The sequence below is a fragment of the Lampetra fluviatilis genome, chromosome 10 (genome assembly GCF_964198595.1).
Source record: "Lampetra fluviatilis chromosome 10, kcLamFluv1.1, whole genome shotgun sequence".
In the NCBI taxonomy this organism is placed as follows: domain Eukaryota; kingdom Metazoa; phylum Chordata; class Hyperoartia; order Petromyzontiformes; family Petromyzontidae; genus Lampetra; species Lampetra fluviatilis.
Genome location: NC_136284.1, coordinates 9,623,925 through 9,646,915, shown reverse-complemented (window position 1 = coordinate 9,646,915; position 22,991 = coordinate 9,623,925). Strand labels below are relative to the sequence as shown.

Sequence of the window (22,991 nt, the reverse complement as noted above, 5' to 3'; positions counted from 1 at the left end):
TTTTTCAAGCGTCGGAAAGTTTTGAAGTTGAAGCAGAGAAGAAGAAGGGTTAAGAGTGTTCAGTGCGCCCAAAAATGTTGGGCATAAGCATCATCGGGATGGGTTTATTCAGACATTCTCTGACAATGTTATCATGTCGTTGCATGCAGCGTGACCTTTAAGTGATTAACTGTTGGCCAAGATGAAGGCTGCAGATGGAATCAATCATGGAGTCATGCATGCCATGCAAGCTTTGATAATGGCTGCCATGAATTGAGGTTGTAACGAAAAGATGGATTAAATCAACAGCCAAGCCCGGTAATTTAACATTAACAAAAACATTTCTCCCCAAACTACTCTTAAAAAGCAATTGAAGGCGAAATATGTCTTAACTTCTTACTGACATTGGTATAGCAGTTAACTATAATTCTTTACAGAACTTTCGAAATCCACTATTTGGATTACAGCTTTCCAGCAGCGTAGTTGTTCGTGGGGATTGTTTGACCATACTTCGCTGCGCTTGTCAATGCGGGTAGAAAGGAAGGGCTCGGGACCTGTCATTACCGAAACACTTGAGCAAAAAGACAGCATTGTCCTCACGGATGACCTGAAGTTGCCAGTGTGAAGCACGTTAATTTTGCACAGCCTTAAGCTGTTTGCTGTATTACGTAGTGCACTTAGTACCCATGGCTAACAGGGCTTAGCCCCCTCGAACCTATTCACCGGCTCTAGCGTTCAAGCATGGAGCAGGCAGGAGCTGTGCTCGTCCAGAGAGCACAAGGTCAACACTACGAGCAGAGCACACGGTCGACCGATTCAATCTTTGTGGCCGTACATTTAACATTTTCTTTTGGGGGGGGGGGGGGGGCGACTTTCTGTCCAAAAACAAGAGAGCACAAGGTCAATACAAACAGAACGCGTGGTGGACAGACGCAAATGACTAAACTCATGCGCTTGGGGCTTGTCGGTTGACCACGTGCTCTGCTCGTGGCAACCTTGCGCTGTCACTTTTTAGGATATAAATTTTCACTCCAAAAATAAATTATTTTCAAAACATTTAATTTATTAACAAATGTATTTCAGCCTCCCACCCCCACCCCCCCCCCCTAATGAATGTTTTCACCCACCGGCTGTGCTGACATGTGGCTCGATTCTGTCACTGACCGCAGGCGATCATCTGGACAAAACACACACATTTCAGAATGAGTCACAGAGTCCAGCCGTGCTTTTGATTCAAGGGAAGATGCAAACCAAAAACACACAAAGAGGTCTTGCTTCAGAGATGAGTGTGTCCCAGCTTTCTTTAGAGAGCGAGACTTTAGTACAGCTGTGCATCATGATGCATTCGTGATGTCACTGCAATAACATAGTAAGCGGTATGGGAGCACAATATTCTATTTATGGCAATAACATCACCATAATAATATGCACGTTAAAGTATAATTTCCATGAAAACCTCAGACTAGTGTCACGCAGCAGTGACTCACAGCCAAGGGTACATATTTACAAAACAAGGGCACTGGGAGGAGCATGCTTGGAATTGCACCGAGACAGTGAAAAGAACGCATGTATCCCATAACAAAGACAAAGATCCCCATATAGCCTGGAACAGAATGTTGGGGCAAGTGCTGTTAGCGAGCACCTATGAAGGCCGGAACGGCACACGAGGGGGTGGGTGGCCAGCACCACGCCCGACCGCCTTTGTCTCCCTAGTGGCAATGTTTACACACCGCACCAGGTACTCATTTGAGGCTGAGTCGACCTAGGGGAGACCCGGGACCGGTTCAGATAATCGTCACTGGTGTTGGCCGTGAGCGGGAATCGAACCCGTGTCGCCTGGTTCATAGCGCAGCGCGCTAACCGCTACATTATCCCATAACATACACAATAACACACGCAAAGACCGTTTAGAAAAATAAGTGGACACATCGCTAGAAGGGATGATAGCCAGTGGTTGTGACAAATGACAAGAGTGGCAGCCCAAAGGTGACGAACATGCCCCGAGATCACGACCGCTGCGGAGATGCAGCGAAGGGATCGGCTCGTGCGCACGAGCAAGATGGATTGTTGCATCGCAGGACTGAGAGCGATGACGAGAATCTTTCGGGGAGGCCTTCATCCAGCAGTTGACAGATCATGGCTGACAATGATGAATTCCGGAAACTCTCTTAGTGCCGCCCTCTCCACACATCATCCACTACACCACGTGGAATTTACGGGTATTTCCCCCCCCTGCTTCGTTGCTGAACGCCGAGTGAGCGAGCGAGCGACGACGCCGCCTGTAATGGGATTCGCACGTGTTTGTCCCAGGCGTGTCTTCAGCGCTCGCAGCGCTGCACGGGCCGGCCTCTGTACACACTGGGGGCATTGCTGGCTCCCGAAATAAGCAATATCTTTAACCTTCGGTCAAAGGTTAAAACCACATCACTAATCATCGAATCTACATCATAATGTAATGCGCCGACACTGTATTAGCATTCGCCGGAGAGCAACATATAAATGTTTTTTTGTTGGATAATTTTTGTTGCCGTATATGCACTTGTATGCATGGAGAGTGTTGCGTTTTTTTTGCCTTTTTTCACATTTAAAATTCTAACGACAGGTTATATCATCTTTAAAATATATATATATATATAATTGATGGCACCAGCTAAAAAAGCAAACATATTATAAATCAGCAATTCGATTTAAAATAGTGTATTATCCATCATAGTAGACTTTCTCCTCTCGTTCACTTTATATTACCAGTTAATAGCCTATTGGGACAATGAGTGTCTTATACGGGCTAGCTGGTATAAACCTCTCCCTCTGTGGCCACGAGCAGGTCCATGGCTCAAGCTCTTTCCATCGCATCTGATCCTACTCGACTCGTTATCCCCCTCACTCCACCACACTCCATGTTAGGGTTCTTGAGCCCTAATTAACCAAGCATTTTGGAGGTGGTTTCCCCAATGGCTGCCTCAAAGAGTATTTTTCGGTGACACTGTCAACGAATGTAGTTGATTGCCATACTCATGATGTCTGGTGTGAATACGAAGACGAGAAAATCGAGGTGACAGGATTAACATGTTGGCTCTCAAGTGTGATCTATTGTGGCTCTAGTGATGATTTGTTCACTGTTGGAGGAATCAGGCAAGAGGCGTTAAACGGGATTTGCTGCTCTTTGACTTCCTGTGGGTCGTAATGGCAACCAATGTGTTAATGTGATGGTGTTTTTTTATGCAGTCATTGGTGACCAACCGGGCTTACGTGATCAACTCGCTACACTTGAGAACCCGACTTATTTATGCGTGGTTGAAACCACCGATTCAACCCCAGGATCTCAGCGGATGCCGACTCGGTGTTCTGACAAGGGATTAGCCCCTGAACTACCTGGCCACCTTCGCATGAGAAACCAAACTTCTAGTAATCCTCGAGTTATAAATATACTCGATTAAATGAAAAACCAAAGTTTAACGCGGTGACTGCTACGCGACCCACCGTGGGTAGTATGGCAATCAAGTTAACGTCTCAAGGGGGTACACGCTTCTGCGGTAGCACAGGGCTCAATCGGTGTGTGAGTGAGTGTGTGTATGTGCGCGTGTGTGCATGATGGCGAGCGGTGGTGTAGCGATTAGCACTGCTGCGCTTCAACCTGGCGACCCGCGTTTCATTTCCGCTCAGCGCCAGCACCAGCGACGATTTTCTGAACCGGTCCTGGGCCTCCCCTAGGTCGACTCAGCCTCAAAGGAGTACCTGTTGCGGTGTGTAAACATCGCCACTGGTTGAGACGAGGGCGGGCGGGCGTGGTGCTGGTGCCCACCCACCACCTCGTGCGCCCGTGCCGGCCTTCATAGGTGCTCATAATCAACGTGTTTGGGTTTAGATCGCGTTATTTATAAATGTTTCTTAACCCTCCACCAGCCGACACAACCAATCAGCAAAAAAGTGCCACGTTGACAAAAGACATAGTTCACTGCTTTAGCCCACCGGTGTGTTGAAGCGTGAAACCACAACATTTATATAGGTGCTAACAGCACTTGCCCCAACAGTTTGGCCCGGGCTATCCGGGGGAATTTTTGTCTTTGCTCGTAACGGCGCGGCGCGTGCGTACGTCGGGCCCCTTCCACCGCAGACGCGCCGTGCTCCGAGATGCTGGGTCTGGTGTCGGGCGAGATCGGAGACCGGCAGCTGTCGGCCTCGTCGAGCCGCGACGCACGCTGGGGGGCCCCGGCCGCTCGGCTGCTGAGCGCGCGATCCGGGTGGGTGCCCGCTAACGCCCAGGCGGGTGGGCAGTGGCTCCAGGTGGGTGCCGCGCTTGCAAGCAAACCACGTGTCGGGAAACTCCACCGCTAGCCCCCCCGCCCCCCCCCCCACGTGTGTTGGGCAACTCCACCGCTAGCCCCCCCCCCCGCCGCCGGACGCTCTTTCCCTCTTTTTCTTTGTCTATTCTATCTGAACAAGTTCTGGTAAATCGCGATAATGTGAACGGGTTATGTAAATGCGGCGTGCGTTTGGCTTTGCAAGTCTGGAATTAGCAGTTCGGAAGCCGGTGGGTGCCTGTCGGGGCTTAACCTATTTGCATGTTTGCAAATAATCTCTTGGAATTCAACAGGGATGTGTCCCTAATAGCAATAAAGCACGCGACTAAAATGTTGTTCATATTGGATAAACACTTTCATTCTTTTTTTTAAAGCATTCAAACCATCAACAATGATAACAGAGTCGTTACCGAAGTTCTAAATACATCTAGGGGGTGGTACAATTCACCCACCTCACTCCCACCCGGTGAATGAGAATCGCAATTCAGTCCAATAATCGATTTTAGTTTTTACCATTGGAGTGCATAGTAGCGCCTCTAGTGCCTGCAGGGGTGATGTGAACCCATTGGAGTGCATAGTAGCGCCTCTAGTGCCTGCAGGGGTGATGTGAACCCATTCCATTGAACGTTTACAAATCGAAAAGCATCGATGATATTACGTTCACAGGCCGATATGTGTATTGTGTGAGCTTAATTGAACTCGATTGACGAATTGATGCATAAAAACGTGCCAAAAGGCACAGAATGTGCCCATCCATAAGATCGAGTGAACACGTATTCTGAGCAAGGGGAAGAGCAATGCTGTGTGAATTATTAAAACCGACCCTAAAATCTTCGTAAAAAATTTAAAATTCTCATGATACTTCCAAAAAGCATGGGCATACGTTTGGGGAGTTCCTAGACCGACAGCAGGGACATGCTAACAGCCGATCTTGACTAAACACATCCTAGCATCCCCCACTTTCCCCTTTCCTCACAAAACAACCAAGCTGTTCATGATACATTAATGTCGAGTTGTTGCTCTCTTTGCCCTTGGGAGACCCGTATATTGGAAGCCACGTTCATTAGGATTAGCTTTGCCTTTGATTTGGACTGATTAGAGTTCAGTTCCGTTTGGAATTAATCTTAGTACAAAATAATTGTAGGGTGGAAGAACACGTGAAACCTGCGGCAGATACCAGGTTCCTTCGCCTGCACGACGTCGCTGTCTACCGGACATCAATTGAGCCTTTCTCATCTACAGCTGACGCAGGGTTTGTCCGCAAAAAATAAATAACAACATAAATAATTAGACTTTTAAACAACTGTTATTGCCGCCAGAAGCAACAGCACTGGAGGCGATTCCGATATGAAATACGGAAAGTCACCAGCAAACAAATGAAAATTAACGCTACAAATCCACGCACTGTGGCGCTAAAAGCACCGTGCACAACACGAAAGAAAAGTCACAATTAGAAAGGCACTCATTGTTGTGGAATTTCCAAAATATCGCAATACTGGACCCTACTGCACAGGAATGATGTGGACACAGTCACAATCTTTACAATTAGTAATAGTTTATAACCTTTTGTTACTCCACTTCTAGATGAAGGCCTTTCAATGCTGTATCGAGCATGGGGAGTTCTTTGACTAAACTTAGCCTAATTGGATAATTAATTTACATATTTTTTCTCGTAATATTTACACAATCAAGAAATAATACTGAGGGTTGAGTAAACGTAATCAAGTATTTTCAATTTTCACAGTTAAACATGGTTTTGAATTGGGCCAGTACTTGGCATATAGATAAATCGAGTTATTACGTGAAAATTATTAATCTGTTTTGCATACATGCATGCATTGAATTCTACACAAGAGAATCATTCATTTACGTTTCGTGTGCGAATTAAAGAATTTGTGACATGAGTAGCTGACAAATTGTACAAGCCAGAAATACAGTGAGAAGCAACACCAACGAAACGACAAACGCAAGCCCAACGAGCAATCCATGTTGTCATCGATTGGCAACCCCGTCCTGAGACAATCCATTCCGTCACCAGCGGCGGGTTGGCGGTGACTGAATCGTCGCTGACATAGTCAACATGGTGGAAAACACGCTCGCAGGTCGCTTGACTCTCACGCGTTCTAGACTGGCCGACGAGTGTGTGTGTGTGTGCGTCTCGTGCCATGGCACCCCCCCCCCCCTCCGTGCAGGTGGACCTGGGGACGACTCGCCAGGTGAGTGGCCTGCTGCTGCAGGGCGCCAAGATCGGGCCCACGAAGCGACGGCGGCTCCCGCTGCGGCTGCCGTTGGAGACCGAGAGTAAAGTGTTTGTGCGCAGCTTCCGGCTCCAGCTCAGCCTCGACGGGGAGAGCTGGGCCGGCGTGCAGGACCCGGCAGGCGCCGACAAGGTGACCTCGCCGTCATTGTCCGTGGCATCTTTGCAATCATCTTCGTCGTCGTCTTGGTTTTCGCCTTCGTCGTCACTGATTATTATGATTGCCTTCATCGTTAACATCTTGAACGTCTTTATCATTGTTATCATCATTGTCATCATCTTCTTCATAATCGTCTTCATCATCATCTTCACCATTATCACCATCTTCATCATTGTCTTAATTGTCATCTTCATGTTGAGCCCCAACAGTGGCCATAGGTAGTGCCCCAGTGAGAACGGGGGCTATCACTCCCTCCATGAACAATCGCCGAGTATTACATGACCAGAGTTAGTCGCAGTTGGTAGGTGGCGCATTGCGGGGCATAGTGTTGGTAATCCCGCCTCTTTGATGACGCCTGGCCAGCGTAGGCCCAATATACGCTTTAGTGGCGTTCTCCGGAAGCTCTCTCTCGTGGAAAGCCCTCTTCTACCGGCAGTTCTGTGAGCGAGCAATTGCAGGGCTTGCACCTTCAGTGGGTAGGGAGGCACACGTCCCAGTTTTAATAATTCCACCCAACCCCCCCAGAACCTTGGGGCCGTGAGTTGTGGCTGTGCCCCGCCTCTGCCGGATAAAACCGCGATTTGGCGCCGACACCTAACACTGGTGGGGCGCTTCAACTCGGAGGCGTCTTGAGTGTAACACCTCGGCACGCGTTGCAGATTAACTCGCCGACAACGAAGATTAGGCTGAGCGTGGCCGTCCTTTTGCGGTGGGGTGTCCCCCCCTCACCCCCCCCCACCCCCCCGTATGCCGACAAGTCGTGCGTTAGGCTGAGCAGGGGGCCCATTTAATGAGGGCGGCCGTGGCTCTAACGGCCTCTCAGGGGTGCAGGCAGCCAGCTCCGGGGAAACGTTGCGGAGAGATTCATTAATGTAGTGTTTTATTTATTTAATTCCGAAAACATAAATAGAAATTATCACATTTGCACGGAGACAAGAAACGGAAAAGTATGCAAGGAAGCGGAGAGTAATGCATGCTTAGCATTTCGTTGGGAGACAGAAAATAAAGATGAAAACGTGGATGAGAAACCATGCAGGTTTAAAGAATAGTTTTGACTGCTAAGAAAAGTCATTAGGACACTTAACTCGAAGGGACTATGGCCAGTGGTAATGAAGAGAGGAGATGGAGTGATGAAATTGGCTCGTATGCACGTGCTAGGTGGATTGCTTTACATCACAGCTTGGCGACAGTTTGGGGAGGCCTTCATTTAGCATATAATGATGATGATGACCACATTCCGAGTTCATTCCGTCATCATGATTAATACGTACATAAAAATGTCTTACTTGGCCCAAGACTGCATTGCCAGCAGATATAAAATTACTGTTGGATAAAATGTACCACAGTCATCACTAACAATCATTGTCCTGTGACTGAATAATATATAGTGAGCCAATGTTTTGGGCAGTTGCCCAAACTCCAAGCAAAGTATTATGCAATGGCACATTTTTTAAAAAAATATCCTGACACATTATACTTTGCCTAGCAAATTGGTGCAAAATGTTTCTCGTCTCAGACTCGACACCTTTTGAACGTTCCCAGATCTTCCCAGGAAATTCCAATGCCGACAAGCCGGAGCTTCGCCGAATAAATGCCACGCTGGCCCGCTTCCTCCGCCTCTTCCCCGAGAAGTGGTCGACCAACGGAATCGGCGTTCGGCTCGAGGTCCTGGGGTGCGACGCTCCCGGTACTGGCGAATGGCACCGCGAGTGATTTGTTGCTAGCTTTTCCCGGTCGCTCGCGAGTACCCTGCTCGCCACTCGTGGCCCAAACCTGAACGCAAACGGGGGCTCCCCGTTCGAACAAAGAGTATATCTTCGGAGCGCCAGACGTCATGCCAAACAAACACGTGGCGCAAAGCTTGCACACGCATCGGAGAGCTGAAGAATCTATCGTCCCTTGAAAGTGATCCTCTGGTAATAACCGCTATTTGTCATCTGTCGTGTGACTCGGGTGCATAAGCAATCAGCTCATTATAATTACGCCTAATGATGCTTCCGTAAAATCGAGCGAAAACCATGAAGTTGTCTGCGTACTCACTTTCGGCTTTGCCACCTGAGCGCCCGTGCCGATTTCCCACCCCTGAGACCGAGGCAGTTGGCGGTGTCATGTCAGGTCGCGCACATGCGGTGGGGGGCGCGGTGAATGTGGCGCTGTTGTTGCGAGCGAGAGCTCACGGGCGAAGGCCAAGAGGGCACCACGCAGCACCGCAACCAGGCAGGGAAGGAAGGTTCCGAACGGAGGTGGAATTTGATCGCGCCTGACCCCTCTGCCACGACCACTGTGTGGGGGATTACTTCTCCCTTCCTTCCTACATCTATTAGCTCCTTCCTTTTAATTTCTCCCACCCCCTTCGCGTTCCTCTCACGCTGTTTATTCATTAGACGCCTTCCTTTCCTTGCCGGTACGTTCGCTCGTACTTACACACAGAAAGAACAACAACAAAAACGTCCTTAACCCTTCTATCTGGCAACAAAACTGACACCTTTTTACAAGGAGTAATGTTTGCATAGACCGCAATACCTGCAGTCATAATACAAACAAAAGAACATAACTCTGATAATGTGCACTGTCCTTAAAGTTGATTGATCCACACCCGAGACAGCTTTCCTTAGAGCCTAGTCTCATATGGGTTGGACCAGATGACGCCAAAAGGCGCACAACTCAAAGACAATGCACCATCAGAGTATGAGAGCTCGGGGCAAGCATCTACACTATGGGAACCTCATTTGCCAGTAAAAATATGATAATTGGTTCTTTACCCTTCTATCTGGCAACAAAACTGACACCTTTTTAGCTCTCATACTCTGATGGTGCATTGTCTTTGAGTTGTGCGCCTTTTGGCGTCATCTGGTCCAACCCATATGAGACTAGGCTCTAAGGAAAGCTGTCTCGGGTATGGATCAATCAACTTTAAGGACAGTGCACATTATCAGAGTTATGTTCTTTTGTTTGTATTATGACTGCAGGTATTGCGGTCTATGCAAACATGACTCCTTGTAAAAAGGTGTCAGTTTTGTTGCCAGATAGAAGGGTAAAGAACCAATTATCAAAAACGTCCTTCTCGAACTCCATTCGTATTTCCTTTCTTGGGGGCACCAGGGTTCAAGGGAGACGCAATCCACCAATGCTTCTAACCAGGGTTGAGTTGCGTCGATTCCCATTTGCGGAGGCAGCCTCGAGGTAGAGGCGAGTGTTTTGGAGACTACCCTGGAGTGGTAAATATTAGCCGTGTTAACGACGACATCCGTTAATCGATTCCCATTGTTCCCATACGCTCGTGGTACGTTGGGTCACGTGTCTGAATCGGCTGCTTTTGGATTCGTACATGTTATACGTATCGCAATTGGTTTACGTTAACCACTTGAGGTGCTGTATTCGCCACAATGGGTTCTTGAATTGAATCGTGAACTCAAATTATAATAGTTCATCAAATCGCCCAGGTTGGGTCAGAGGTAATGAACTGTTACATGGCTTGTCAATAATAATAACAACGTTTAGCCCTTCGTCAATCCACTGCTAGAGGAAGTCTTACCCACACGTGTCTATTATAGTAGTCGTTTAACCATACTTCACCTTGCTTGTCAGTGCTAGTTCATGAAGAATGTACCCAGAACCCATTCAGATATCACAAGCCACAGTTGTTAGCCATGGCCGGACCACTCCAACACCGCTCTCCATGCGTTGCTTAGAAAATAGGATTCTGAAAATCACCAGTGTCAGAGCAGCACAGTTGGCTACGTACAATGCGAAAGAAGTTCCACATACATACATGATGTCTTGTGGTAGTTAGGACTCACTGGATTCTTGCGCAGATGGCCCTTGCGCCAACAAGACCTCTTGTTAAATGATTACACAGTGAAGGTTGACAACTCCACTACCTCGAAGGCTCATTACTCCGCAAGCAGACTGCAGTAACGAGTTCCACGTGCGGAACTTCTCCCCCCCCCGCCCCTTCATAAGGTGTGGCCATCAACAATGACTGTAACAACCGAATTGCCAAGTTTCCAGCTCGCTTCACGCGAGATCATTTAACTGTACCCAGTGTAGCCACTGGAACCCCAGGGCCAGCTCGAGATTCGATCTAAATAACACGGCGCTGCTTAAACCACCGCTTCTCATTCACGGGCCACCGTATACCGAGTCAGACCACCCAAGCAGTGGCTGGTATCTTGTCGACCAACTTTACAAGCATTGGGACAGCCGATGGTGCAGATGAGCTGAAAGATGTATTTTCATCTTCTTGATTCTTTCGGTAAAGTCAAGTAGAAGGGAAATAATAAAATAATAAAAATAAAATTATTCTCACGACGTTTCGGCCACAACGCAAGCAGCCGTCCTCAGGTGAAGAACAGGTCTGTCGGAAAGACAGCGTCTGATCTAAATAACACGGCACCGTTTGAGACGCTGTCTTTCCGACTGACCTGTTCTTCACCTGAGGACGGCTGCTTGCGTTGTGGCCGAAACGTCGTGAGAATTATTTTATTATGTTTTATTTTTATTATTTTATTATTTCCCTTCTACGTGACTTTACCGAAAGAACCAAGAAGATGAATCCCTGCAGTCACGAAAGCTTTAAATCGAAATGCATGTTCATGTTTAATTCTGTCTTAACATGCCAATAATCTTCATGTTGCAGTTTTAGTTGACCGCGCTCGGTCTCTTTAGAGCACTTGCGATATGGTCTCAAGCTAGTTGTGTGTTTGATCAGTTTTACCGCAGGTAATTGACATATGGATTCAAGGTGAGAGACGGTGGTTACTGCACTGCTGTTTGAACCCAGAGACTTGAATTTGATTCCCAGCCATGGCCAACATCAGTGGCGAGTGATATATCATTGTCTATTGCAGTCCCCGGCCCCTCTGCCCTTCATAAACAAGCGTAACTTTCCCACGATCTTAGAATATGCCCAAGAGTGAAAATATCACCAGATTATAATTTTTTTTCTCAGGCTCTATTTTGGCCCAGTTCTCTCTTGCAAATGAGAATTGATGGCTGAATGGGCTCTCACCTGCTGATAAAGATAGCCTCTCCACCCACTATTCCAAGGTTTTATTTTTACCTGTGTGTTATAAGTAAACGTGCTGCATATTGGCTGAGGCAAGCAACTAGGCATTTCGTGATGCATTGATTGAAATCCATCCTGCCACTCCCGATAAAGTCACTGAATTGTATAATAATCAATTAGTTAAGAATGAATTCGTTAATATTTGCAAACTACACTCGACTTGTTACATGTTTATGCTCATTCACAGAACGAGACAGAGTAACGAAAAACAACACAAACGAGACATCTAAACGCAGGCCAAATCCAATACATTCTTGAATGCAATCGTGGCCCCTTCAACCGTGACAATTCTTCAAACCACGGGAGGGGGTAAATCATTACAATTGTATTGGAAGCAAGCCATACAAACTGAGAATCTGCCTGGAGAGAATTAGGGCATCGTCGGAAGCGCCTCCAAACTCGCACACATCCTCCATCTGTGCTTCACTCGGAGAGGACTCTTCACGTTGACACTGTGACCCCCCCATCCCCTACCCCCCCCCACACCCCTCCCTCTGTCTCTTTCATTTCCCCCGCCCCTCCCACCCCCACTGGGAGCACAGGCACCACTTCCAGTGCAATGGAGACAGACGACACGGAGGGGGATGATGACGAAGAGCAGGGCCGCACAATTACCGGTAACCTCGGAGCTGTGTTGCTTCTTCAGCAGTTTTGTGTCACTCGTTTTGCAAAGACAAAGGTCCCCCCCCCCCGTATAGGCATAACATACTTTTGGGGCAAGTGACATCGAGCACCTCTGAAGACCGGCACTGCACACAAGGGGGTGATTGGCCAACACCACGCCTAGCCGCCTTTGTCTCTCCAGTGGCGATGTTTGCAGACCACACCAGTTACTCATTTGTGGCTTGAGTCAACCTAGGGGAGACCCAGGACCAGTTGAGATAATCCTCACTGGTGTTGGCCGTGAGCGGGAATCGAACTCGGGTCTCCAGGTTCGTAGCGCAGCGCGCTAACCGCTACACACACTACTGCTACCCAGACTCGTTAGCGCACACACGCGCACTGTTTCCAATAACGGTTAACAAAGCAAGCTGAATGTTAAGACGAGGGTGGATTGGTAGTGCAGTGGTTATTGCAATACGCTATGATCCTGGCGGCCTGAGTTCGATTCCCAGTCACAATTGGCTAACATCATTGGTGATATCTGAATCAATCTGGGATCGATATCAGTCCTTCACCAACCCATATTAACAAGTGCGGAGATGTCTGGTTAAACAAACCCCATGATAGAAAGCCACGGGGAAGCGTTCACCCAGTAATGGTTTGATTAAAGGACTGTAAATGAAATTATATTAGAATAACATTTCACATCCGACTCTGACATTTATTTTTGGCTGAATATGTACTTTTCTGCAGATGTTCATTTGTTTAGTGTTACTGTTAAATGAGTAAATCGTCATCCATTTTCTTCCCATGGAGATCTTCTGCTTGGTTTTTATTTGCCCCCCCCACACTCCCGCCGCTGGTGATGAAACCACCAAACAGGCATAAAGCTCATCACAACGCCTGTGGGACGCCTGCTGTTTGAACAGCCCTGCAATGTGACACTTACATCTGCAGTGCCCCCCCCACCCCCCCAGCAAAGTGTTAATTTCGGCGTAAACACAAACACAACTTAAGCAGCATGTTCTCAAGACTGCTATTTTCTACTTATATTTGTATTTTTTCCAAAAGTTATGTTTCCTCGATGTAATTTAAATGGAATTATTACTTTTTTGCTCTTTATAAGTGGCGTAGCGTGGTTGGCATGTGCCCCGGTGCAAGTCGTGAAATGGGGCCCCCTATCCAATTTTTCCCTCTTCATTGTCCAGCGCCTAGACCCCCTCCTGGCCTACGCATCGTGGTGCAGTTGCATTGCCTGCGCGCTCGTGAGCTATGCCGCTGCTGTAGGATTAGCACATGGAGGCTTCATACCAATACACATAATGTGACAATCCACCTAGCACCTGTCACATTATGCACGTTTGCTATGAATGCCATGCAAGCGTATCCTGTGACAGTGGTGTAGCGGCTGAGTGTGCTGGCAGTTGAGAGATGGCTGTGACTTGAGGCCTTCATCCAGCAGTGGATTGTCCGTTTCCTCCCCTCCTTTGTAGCCTGAGTCCTGAGTCCTTTCCGGCGCGTGGGTCCCGGTGCAGTTGCACCGCCTGTACGCTCGATAGCTTCGCCACTGATGCTTCTGATTTTGAGATCGCAAACACGGTTGTTTGATAAATCCATGCGCTTAAAAACCCCACTAACCTAATATCTGTTTCATGCAACGTTGGAATAGGAAGGACTCGAACAGCACAGTAGACTTAAAATGAACCACAACTCGTTTTTGTTGTCTTCTCTTTCCATCTCATCCCTCAGTCATCGGGCAGCGTTTGGGGCCGGGCAGCGGTGACGGCAGCTGGCGCGACACCGCAGCCGCGCGTTCCCCACCGCCGTGGAGCCTCTCTCACGTCGCAACGACCCCGCGCGCGCCCGCGGGCCGCGGTGCGACGGGGGACTCCGACGCCGGTGACCCCGGCAGCAGGGGCGGCAAGAACGCCGGCAGCAGCGGCGGCGGCGGCCCTGCCGGCTTCGACCGGGCAGCCGGGCCAACCGGCTCCGAGTCAAACTCCCCCGACCCCACCGCGCAGGACGGGGCAGATGTTCTGGAAAACGGGGAGAATAACTCCGACTCGCAGGGCAAGGAGAAGGACTCTGAGCAGGCGCTCCGCAGCCTGGACTGGTTTCTGATCCCCGTGATCGCGCTGAGCGGCACGGGCGTGGCGCTCGGTGCCATATTCGCGACGGCGCTGCTCTGCCGCTCGCGTCGTAACTGCTGCCCCTTCTGCTGCGGAGGCGGCTGCTGCTGCGGGCGAGCACGGGGGCACCCGGCCCAGACGGGGGCCGCCTCGTCCAACGGCAGAGCCAGCGGGCGCTGTCGCCCCAACCAGTACGTCGTGCACAAGAGCAGCGTCGTGTCACGGACTGCCTCCTCGGCCTCCTCCTCCATCGTGTGAAGGCGCTCCGCCCGCACCCGCGAGTCACGGAGGGGCATGGCCTATGGGGGACGGGGCCCATCGTCGCAGCGTTACCCTTGGACTCGCGCACGTCGTGGATCTCCGCATTGCAGCGGTCCGCGTGAGATGCCCCTTAATTTAACTGTCAAACGCGTTGAAGACGAAGAGCATGACTGGCAGCAACGGAACTTGGACTGTATGGGAAAGGAACGTTGAAGCTTTATCTCGTCACACCATGCAACTTCCTGCCGATGCTGTTTGCGTGGGTAATGGAAACGCGACAAAGACACGTTTCACGTGGAAGAACTTCAAAGCGGGATCTACTTGCAGTTTTAGTAGCAGCGTGAAACGTACGCGCAGGGGTTTTAAGCCCACTCATCTTCCTTTGAGATATTTCTCTGCCTCTTGTGCTGATATCAAATGACTTGAACCCCACTGCCTGCCCGAGGCTAATGAAAATAGAGGAACCACTTCATGTAAGGGGGACTCGATCAGATCAACACACTGCCACTGGCCACATCACACAAAAGCACATTTTACACAAATGTGTAGTTTTGCCAGTGCAGCATTTGTATTGGAATATTTAAACACGAAGGGAATAAATTAAATAATGTTACACCTTCATTGCTGTGCAACAATAGAGTGAAATTTGAGGGCAAGTGTGAACGAAGCATCTTAAATCAAGAGCTTGTCGGAGGATGCCTGCAGAAGAGGCACACTTGCAGTCTCTTAATCTTCTGCCAGCAACACCTGAGGCACCGCAGTGTCGATAGACGCGGTCCGGTTTCCGGGACCTCACATGCCAGCGGGTTCAGTGCTGAGAATTGGAGTTTCTGGGGCGGGTGGCCCCTTGAGAGACGGTGAACTGCACTCCATCTCACACTCTGGATGTCTCCCGAAAAGCTCGTGAGCCAAAACCAAAAAACTCTCTCGGCAGCAGCACGAGAGTTTTCTTTCCGCCGTGGAAACTTTTCCTGCTTTCCTGCCCGAGTCTGTGCGTGCGTGCGAGTGAGCGGCTTTCGAGCAGCAAATGCATATTTCATTTGACACAGCGGCAAGCGTCTCCATCCAGCACGCCTCCTCCTGTTATTCTTTGCTTCTGCTCCGGCTTGCTCCTGCTGAGTCGCGTGATCAAGCCAGCCACACGGGCTAGAGGCTTAGTACCACAGTGAGGGCCCTGCCCGTCAAGCGTCTGCAGAGGCAAAGCGCGGTGGTGTGGAGTTTAATGAGCAGAGTATGCGTGAAGATTTATTTCTCCATGAAGATTGTCGAAGTTCACAAGGCATGCATCTCTGCCACAGAGCCAATTCAGGATCTGCTTTGTAAAATTGGTCGGAATGCATCTTTTTTAATATACCACATTTTTAGGGCTGTTTGGTTTGTTTGAATGTTCTGTCCAAATAAAGCAGCACACTTTTGTGTCACACCAACAAAATACAATCCATTCCACCCTTTCCAAGCCCCCAGCCAATTTCATAAATGTTCCAATACTCCACTGAGCATCACGGTTTTCAACATTGCTTAAATTCTCCGCTTAACAAATGAACAACTCTGCACATTGCAAGCAGGGTAATGAGCTGTGTTTTCTTGCCAGTGACGTGAGTCAAATCGCCAATCTTTCCTTTTGTTTTGTTTAAAATGCACTTTTTGAATGTTCTTTTTTTTCAGGATTTTGAAAATCCACAAGAAAAAACTGACCCGCCAGTGATTGGAGATCATACAACCCAAGTGCAAAAATATATCCCGAATTATTACTTAAAACGTATGGTCATAGTGGCAGTTTTTGTATAATAATGATATTTTTTAAACCGTTTTTGTTATGTGCATTGATATTTTTAATAAAGTTGGCTGGGACAGCGTAGGCGTGTGTATATATTTACATGGGAGCATTATGGACGGCATGAAATAGATTCTGGAAGGTCGTCGGCAGTGGGGGAGGTGATTTGATTTGCGTGACACAGCCAGCAATTTGGGTCAGGGCTGGTCAGTCCACTAGCGGGGGCTGGTTTTCCAGCATTGACCCCTTCGGCCCAGTTCTTGAGGCTCACCCGTTGGGGATGTGCGTATTATCCAGCAGGCTTCTCGCTTGGCTTTTAAGACCGGGCGTCAATTGACAAGTGACTTAGGCCTTATAAATAGATTGCGTACGTCTGTTAATTGGCAGACGAGGAAAGCTGAGCTCCCGGTGGGAGGCACAAGAACTGGAGTTGAACTGCTGACCTCATAGCGCGGGAAGGCCGGGAACGCAAGCCAAAGTCGTTACCCTTCGCGTGCCCCAATCTGGAAACGGCCATCATGCTGGAAGAGAAATTCCGAGGGAAGGAAGGGCACCCCACCACCACATCCCACCGCCACCTCCTCTCCCCAGCTCCCCCCTAATCTCCTCCCTCCGCTACTTCAGCCATCAACGCTGCCCCTTGCTTTCCCCCGACACCCCCTCTACCTCCCTGCACCACCCCCCACCCCAACTCTACATGAAAGCCACGTTGGCTGCACTTACGTGGAAACATTTACAGAGAAATTTAAGTTGAGTTGGCCAATTTTCTGCTTCGTGAACGGGCGTCTTTGTTGCCGTCACGGCATTTGTTTTTGTTTTCGCTTTCTTTTGAAATTGGTACCATAATATTTGGGGTTTAACAGCAACGTGAGGAAGACAATCAGCGTGTTTGTATATGTATATAGTACATGCACACTGCCAAAGCTACAAATCATTCAATATGAGCTTCCCCAAGTTTCACTAGAAATTCCCAAGGCTCGCAGAATAATCTTAAGACCGCACACCTATTGCAACGCAATAGAAGCAATCATCTTGATCAGCACCAGCAGCAGCCATGATCAATCCTCTGTTGGATGAAGGGCTTCCCAAGCCTCTCACCATCTCTCATGGTACTCCACTCCAACAAACGCCAAAACTTGTGTAAATAATCGTGCTTAAAGATGTATACATCGATGTATATTTTTAAACATAAGTGAAATTGTAATCTTAATAAATTCCCTGATATTTGTGTTTGTTTTGGAGGTAAGCTACTTTTAGAATCCCTTTTTCTCTAAGGCCGACGATGCCAATGTGTGTGTTTTTGGGATACGGTTGTTATGTAGGCTTCCTTATGTTGAGTGCTTCCTAAACACTTAAGTGCATTAAATGGGCTTTTAGGGCGGCACCACGGGATGCGAGAGAGGCACGCACTCCTGTCCCTCACGGGGAGAGCCTTCTGTTCGGAGTTTCCCATTACTTCCACGCCAGATAGAGCCGTCATTGAAGCGAAAGAAGTGGAAATGTAAAAAAAAAATAGTCCACATTGTAATTAGCAGACACGATAGATAATTATGACCTTTATGCAGTAGAAACTGCATTGAATCTCAAGACTTTTTTATGAGAGGTTCCTGCATTGGCCTATTTTGTCGGGTGCATTTCGTGCGCGTTTTGCATGTGAAAGAAAAGTGGACGACCTGGAGAACGCCCCAAAAATATATGAATTCCAGAAGCCATTTCTGTACCGCCATTTCCCAGCTATTTCAAGCAGACATCTCTTTCTCCAGCAATTTGACTCGTCAACCTCACAATTCCAATACGTACACGTGAATTAAAAAAAAACCCGCTTCCGCGTATCTGCGACGTTAACTTTCCCCTTGCTGCCTGCTGCATTTTGCAAGCCGCTTGCTCCCCATTGTTCCGAGGTCTCGGGCAGGGCCAAGTGCACTCCTCGGGCAGCGTGGGGAGGCCCTCACCGCGTGTCGAACAATAGCAGGAAGCCACGATGCACCCTCGGAGCTCCCCCTCCTCGCCTCCCGAGAGAAGTAGAAACCTACTGGGTGGGGTGAGACCTTGTTCTCTCCCACCGTCCCTCTACCCGTCACCCCCCCCCCCCCCGGACATATTGTTTAAAAATCAATTTCCCATGAAATCCTATCTGGAGTTACGCACGTTCAGATTGCTGGTCGTGCGTCACGCGACGCGTTGAAGACATTGACCTGGTGGGATGGACGTGGACTTGTGTATGTGTGTGCACTTGGGAAACAAAAGATGGGGCACCTGCGGAAGGGTTGTAGGAAAATTGTTTGGGACACAGAGGGCCAAGTGTTTAACACGTGGACATTTCATCATTGTCATCCTCAGTGCGATGCCAATAATAATGCTTTGCAATGGATTTGGCCCAGAGACCTCTCTCAGCTCAGTGCAGTGGAAATGAGCATACAACACAACATGGGGGGGGGGAATGGTCTTGTAACTACCACCCCAACAAATACAGCAACTTCACACATTTACAATGGCTTTTGTGAAACTTTTTAAGTTGTTAAATGTGTTTTTTTTCATGTGTTCAGTCATAATTTGTCCTCGCAGCACCACACCTCAACTGCTATGCACGTTTTCATTTGACATGGAATCCGTTGAGGCGCATGCATTTGGTAATGACTCATAGGTATTGCAATGGAGAAGCCGTGCTGTGCATTTTCTTTTTATTAGAGACAAATGTCTAATTTCTGCAGCCAACTTTGGTAATCAAAGTTGGGGCAGTTCACGCAGAACTTTCCCTTCGTGTTGCATGCGAGTTCAAAAACAAACTCCTTAAAAATAAGTGTTTTATAAACAACGGTTTTATTCACAACTTCTTTAATTCACGGTCGAGAAGTACGTCGATGATGCGGCGCCTTCTCCCACATCAACGCTTTTACTTGAATTAATTGGTTACTTTATAAATGAATCTTCAATGTACAACTTTTTGTTTGTATGGAGTGAGGGTGCCCGTGACACGTGGCGCCTGCTTCTTGGGCGAGGCGATTGGAGAGTTTAGGGACCGCAGCTTTTTTGACGTACACAAAAATATATAATTAATAAGGCGTCCATACAAAATTTCAATTCCTTTAAAACAGCCAATTAATTGATTAATTGGTGCCGATTTTGATACAGGCATGCATTGTCACCGGATCTGAGTTCGTGTGCACAATTTTGAATTGGTTGAACAACAGGAAGTCGATGAACTTTTGATTACAAGATTTGATCACGACAAACAAGTCAAGTTAAGTAAAAGGGCTGCTGTAACAGGAGGCTATATAGGTAAGAGAGGGGGGAGGAGCAAGGGGGGAGAGATAGAGAGGGGGGGGCTGAAGTGAGCGGGGCTGGGAGTGGGAAGCTGAAAAAGCTGGAAATGCGGAAAAATGAAGGCAACACCATAAAGCAGTTCAGGTTTTACCTGGTTAATAACATCCTTCCAACCTATATAGCCTCCTGTTACAGCAGCCCTTTTGCCCACTTCAGCAATTGTTTCTTGCTGTGGTTGTCCCACCTGATGACGGACGCTTGTGTTGCGCCCGAAACGTCGTGATTGAATTTATTTCATTGTAAAATAGCAACTGACAATTTCACGGTAACCTCCGACCACGTGGCTCGCGTTGCCAGCTGCCGCACGTGGGTTGCGCGTGGTTGCGAGGCCGTCTGCTTCGTGCTGAAGGCGCTGGTTACATAACCAGCTGCTCGCTTCGATTGGGGTCACGCAAGAAGCCCTCCAATGCCAAAGTGTCACGGTTGGACGGGGGGCTTGGCCGCTTAAGATGTTTCTGTACTTCTGCGCCTCCATAGACTTTGCATAGAGATCCATGGACTTGCATGGACACGCATAAGGCGTACGTCCTACGAAGCTAGACGTCGCAACAATACATGGGGTTGGCTGCTCAGATTGGATTTTCTCCACGTACATTGATTCTGTGCAACTGTCGTCACATCCACTGTCTTCATCTCATGTCACCGCATCCTGATATCTTACCCGTCCGTCTGCGCCCACTCATTCTGTCCTGCACCGGCAACGACATCGTGGTCCGAGCAATGCGCTAAGATTTCACTGTCACGTGGTTTCAGTTCACGGCCAGGCATGACATCCGTGGTAATTGACACATATACCCCTTTAGCCTGGGCCTCCACTAGGTTTACCGAGACGTAACAATGATTACACACGGTGTTCTTTGATGAACGTAAAGCACCACGGGTGGACGAGGGAAGCCGGGCGTGATGCTGCACATATCACCCGTTCAAGCCCTTCGCCAGCCACGGTATGGGTGCTTGTTCATAGAGCTTGGCTCTGAACTTCTGTCTACAACGTAAATACGCGCTCTGCTTCTGCACAGATGCGGTCGCATTTCGGCACTATATTGTATTGTACTTGCCCTAATGGTATGTCAAGGCTTTACTTTACGTACTTCTTTTAGCTTTACATTGCTACTTTTTTGGGTAAACAAAAAAAACTGCATTATTCTATATGTATATTTATAAACAGCAAGTATATCAAGACCCTTATTACACGAGGTGGATTACTCCCAATTAAAACATGTGCAGTTGAAGATGGCAAATCTCGTGCTTCTCTTCAGAACTCAACACATTCGTCAATAACACTGCCTTAATAGGGGGTATAATGGACATAATATTTAATTGGGTCTATTCCATCGCGCGTAGTGAGGGTTCTTGATATAGGAATTGCGATTTTTTTTTGTTATTTATGCTTGTGCACCACTGCCATCGGAGTGTCACGACTTTTTTTATGTTGGGTTAATCTTAGATCGTTCCCCAGCATGCGGTGGGGGGGGGCACGAGACGAATGACTTTCACTCACCCACTTTCCCCCCCTCCCCTCGCTAGGATATGGATGTGTTGATGTCAATGCTTTTCATGTTTTTTAACCCGCGTGAAAAAAAGTAATTACAAAAGTAATTAAGTAAATGAATTTAAAAATAGCAACAGCAAAAAACGGCGTGCATTTTCCAAAACACGTTGCTGGCTAGTTGTCAATATTCCAGAATGTAAAAATAAAATGATTTGTGGTCTAAAGTCAGCTATGTGGAAATAATCAATTATGCAATTAACTGGATAAACTGGACTTAGGGGTTATCCTGTGATACTCAACGGGTATGAAGTCTCGACCGAATTCTTGTGCATGCGGTGTTGACAATATTGATTGACTTAGACAATATTGATAATCACAATCTCAGGTTTAGAAGAATCTACGTCCAAATGGAATATCCTTGAAAGCGCTGGCTGTTGCTCAGAAGTTCATTTAAATTATAAATTCTCCTTTCAGCACAATATGAATCACCAATTAAACACAAAATATTCACACTCATTCAGTTGTGTGTGTATATACCGTGCAGTGCACACACCTCCCTTTGGTGAGCTCGATATGTGCAAATAATATTTGTGGGTTTAAAATGTATTTGGTGCACTTATCAAGGGAATGAGCCGACACGGAGACGTAGCAATTAAATAAGCTTGTGTGCAGGTGCTTGGGTGGGTTATATTTAAGATGTAATTATTATTCTTGCAGGACATCCATGGATGTGGGGAGGTCTTCATCCAGCAGTAGATCGATCACGGCCGATAATGATGATAATTAAGTGCGTGCATAAAATGCAATTAAGTGCATCGTAGCTGCCTACATCATTACAATTGTTCAGGTCAAGTATATATATATTTCTAATTACAATTCTACAAGAGAGTTAATGAATCTCATCAATTATTTGGGAGCAACTGCTGTGGCCTCTTTCTGACCTGGTCCTGAACAACACAGGTACTTCACGTGTAGTAATATATAATGTAATTAAGAGCCTGCTGCTCCTACTTGATTTAATTACAGTTATAGTTTTACACCATTACTGCATGTGTTATCACTGACAATCGCATGTAACTGCTGCCTGCTGAAGAGAGAAACTACGGGGATTTCTGGTGCCAGAGGTTTATTACCAAATCTTAAAAACACTAAGCTGAGGGTTTTTTTTATGTTGCCAGGTAAGGCCCACTGGGCTACATCGCTCTTTTTCAGAAACAACCTGGCCACAAATGACAGCTTCAACGAAGTAGCTTATCATGTGGAAACTTACATCAGGCAAGTACTCTAAACGCACATTTCTAAACGTAGAGGTTAAAACCGAAGAACCTGGAGAAAAATCTACGCAACCACGGAGAGAACATGCAAATACGCAGTCGTCAGGGTCGGGATCGAACCCACAACCTCCTGTATACCAGGCGAAGTAGGTAACATCTCGGCACCGTGGCACTCCAAATCACAATGAACGTGCCAGTTCCTGTCTGTTCTCAGGAGATTAGGTGGGTTAAGCGTAGCTATTGGATAGCAGACTGCCTGGGAACACGTGTGTTGTCAACTTGAGCTGTGCGGTAGGCAGGAGGTGGCAGTACAGCAATGGATTGAATGCATCTGTGCGGAGATTGTAGTGTTATCTTCTCATATGGGTG

At 47.7% G+C, this 22,991-nt stretch overlaps 1 protein-coding gene across 1 annotated transcript in view; it reads left to right on the top strand.

Annotated features, from left to right (window-relative positions):
• LOC144934548 (neuropilin-2-like) overlaps nt 1–16,614 on the top strand; it is a 45,259-nt gene extending 28,645 nt beyond the window's left edge. The window contains exons 9-13 of the mRNA XM_078860456.1: nt 4,094–4,263; nt 6,473–6,670; nt 8,240–8,384; nt 12,308–12,382; nt 14,118–16,614. Coding sequence (XP_078716582.1) covers nt 4,094–4,263; nt 6,473–6,670; nt 8,240–8,384; nt 12,308–12,382; nt 14,118–14,755 — 1,226 coding nt within the window. The 3' untranslated portion in view covers nt 14,756–16,614. The remainder of the gene's footprint in view (nt 1–4,093; nt 4,264–6,472; nt 6,671–8,239; nt 8,385–12,307; nt 12,383–14,117) is intronic.
• The last annotated feature ends 6,377 nt before the right edge of the window (nt 16,615–22,991 follow it).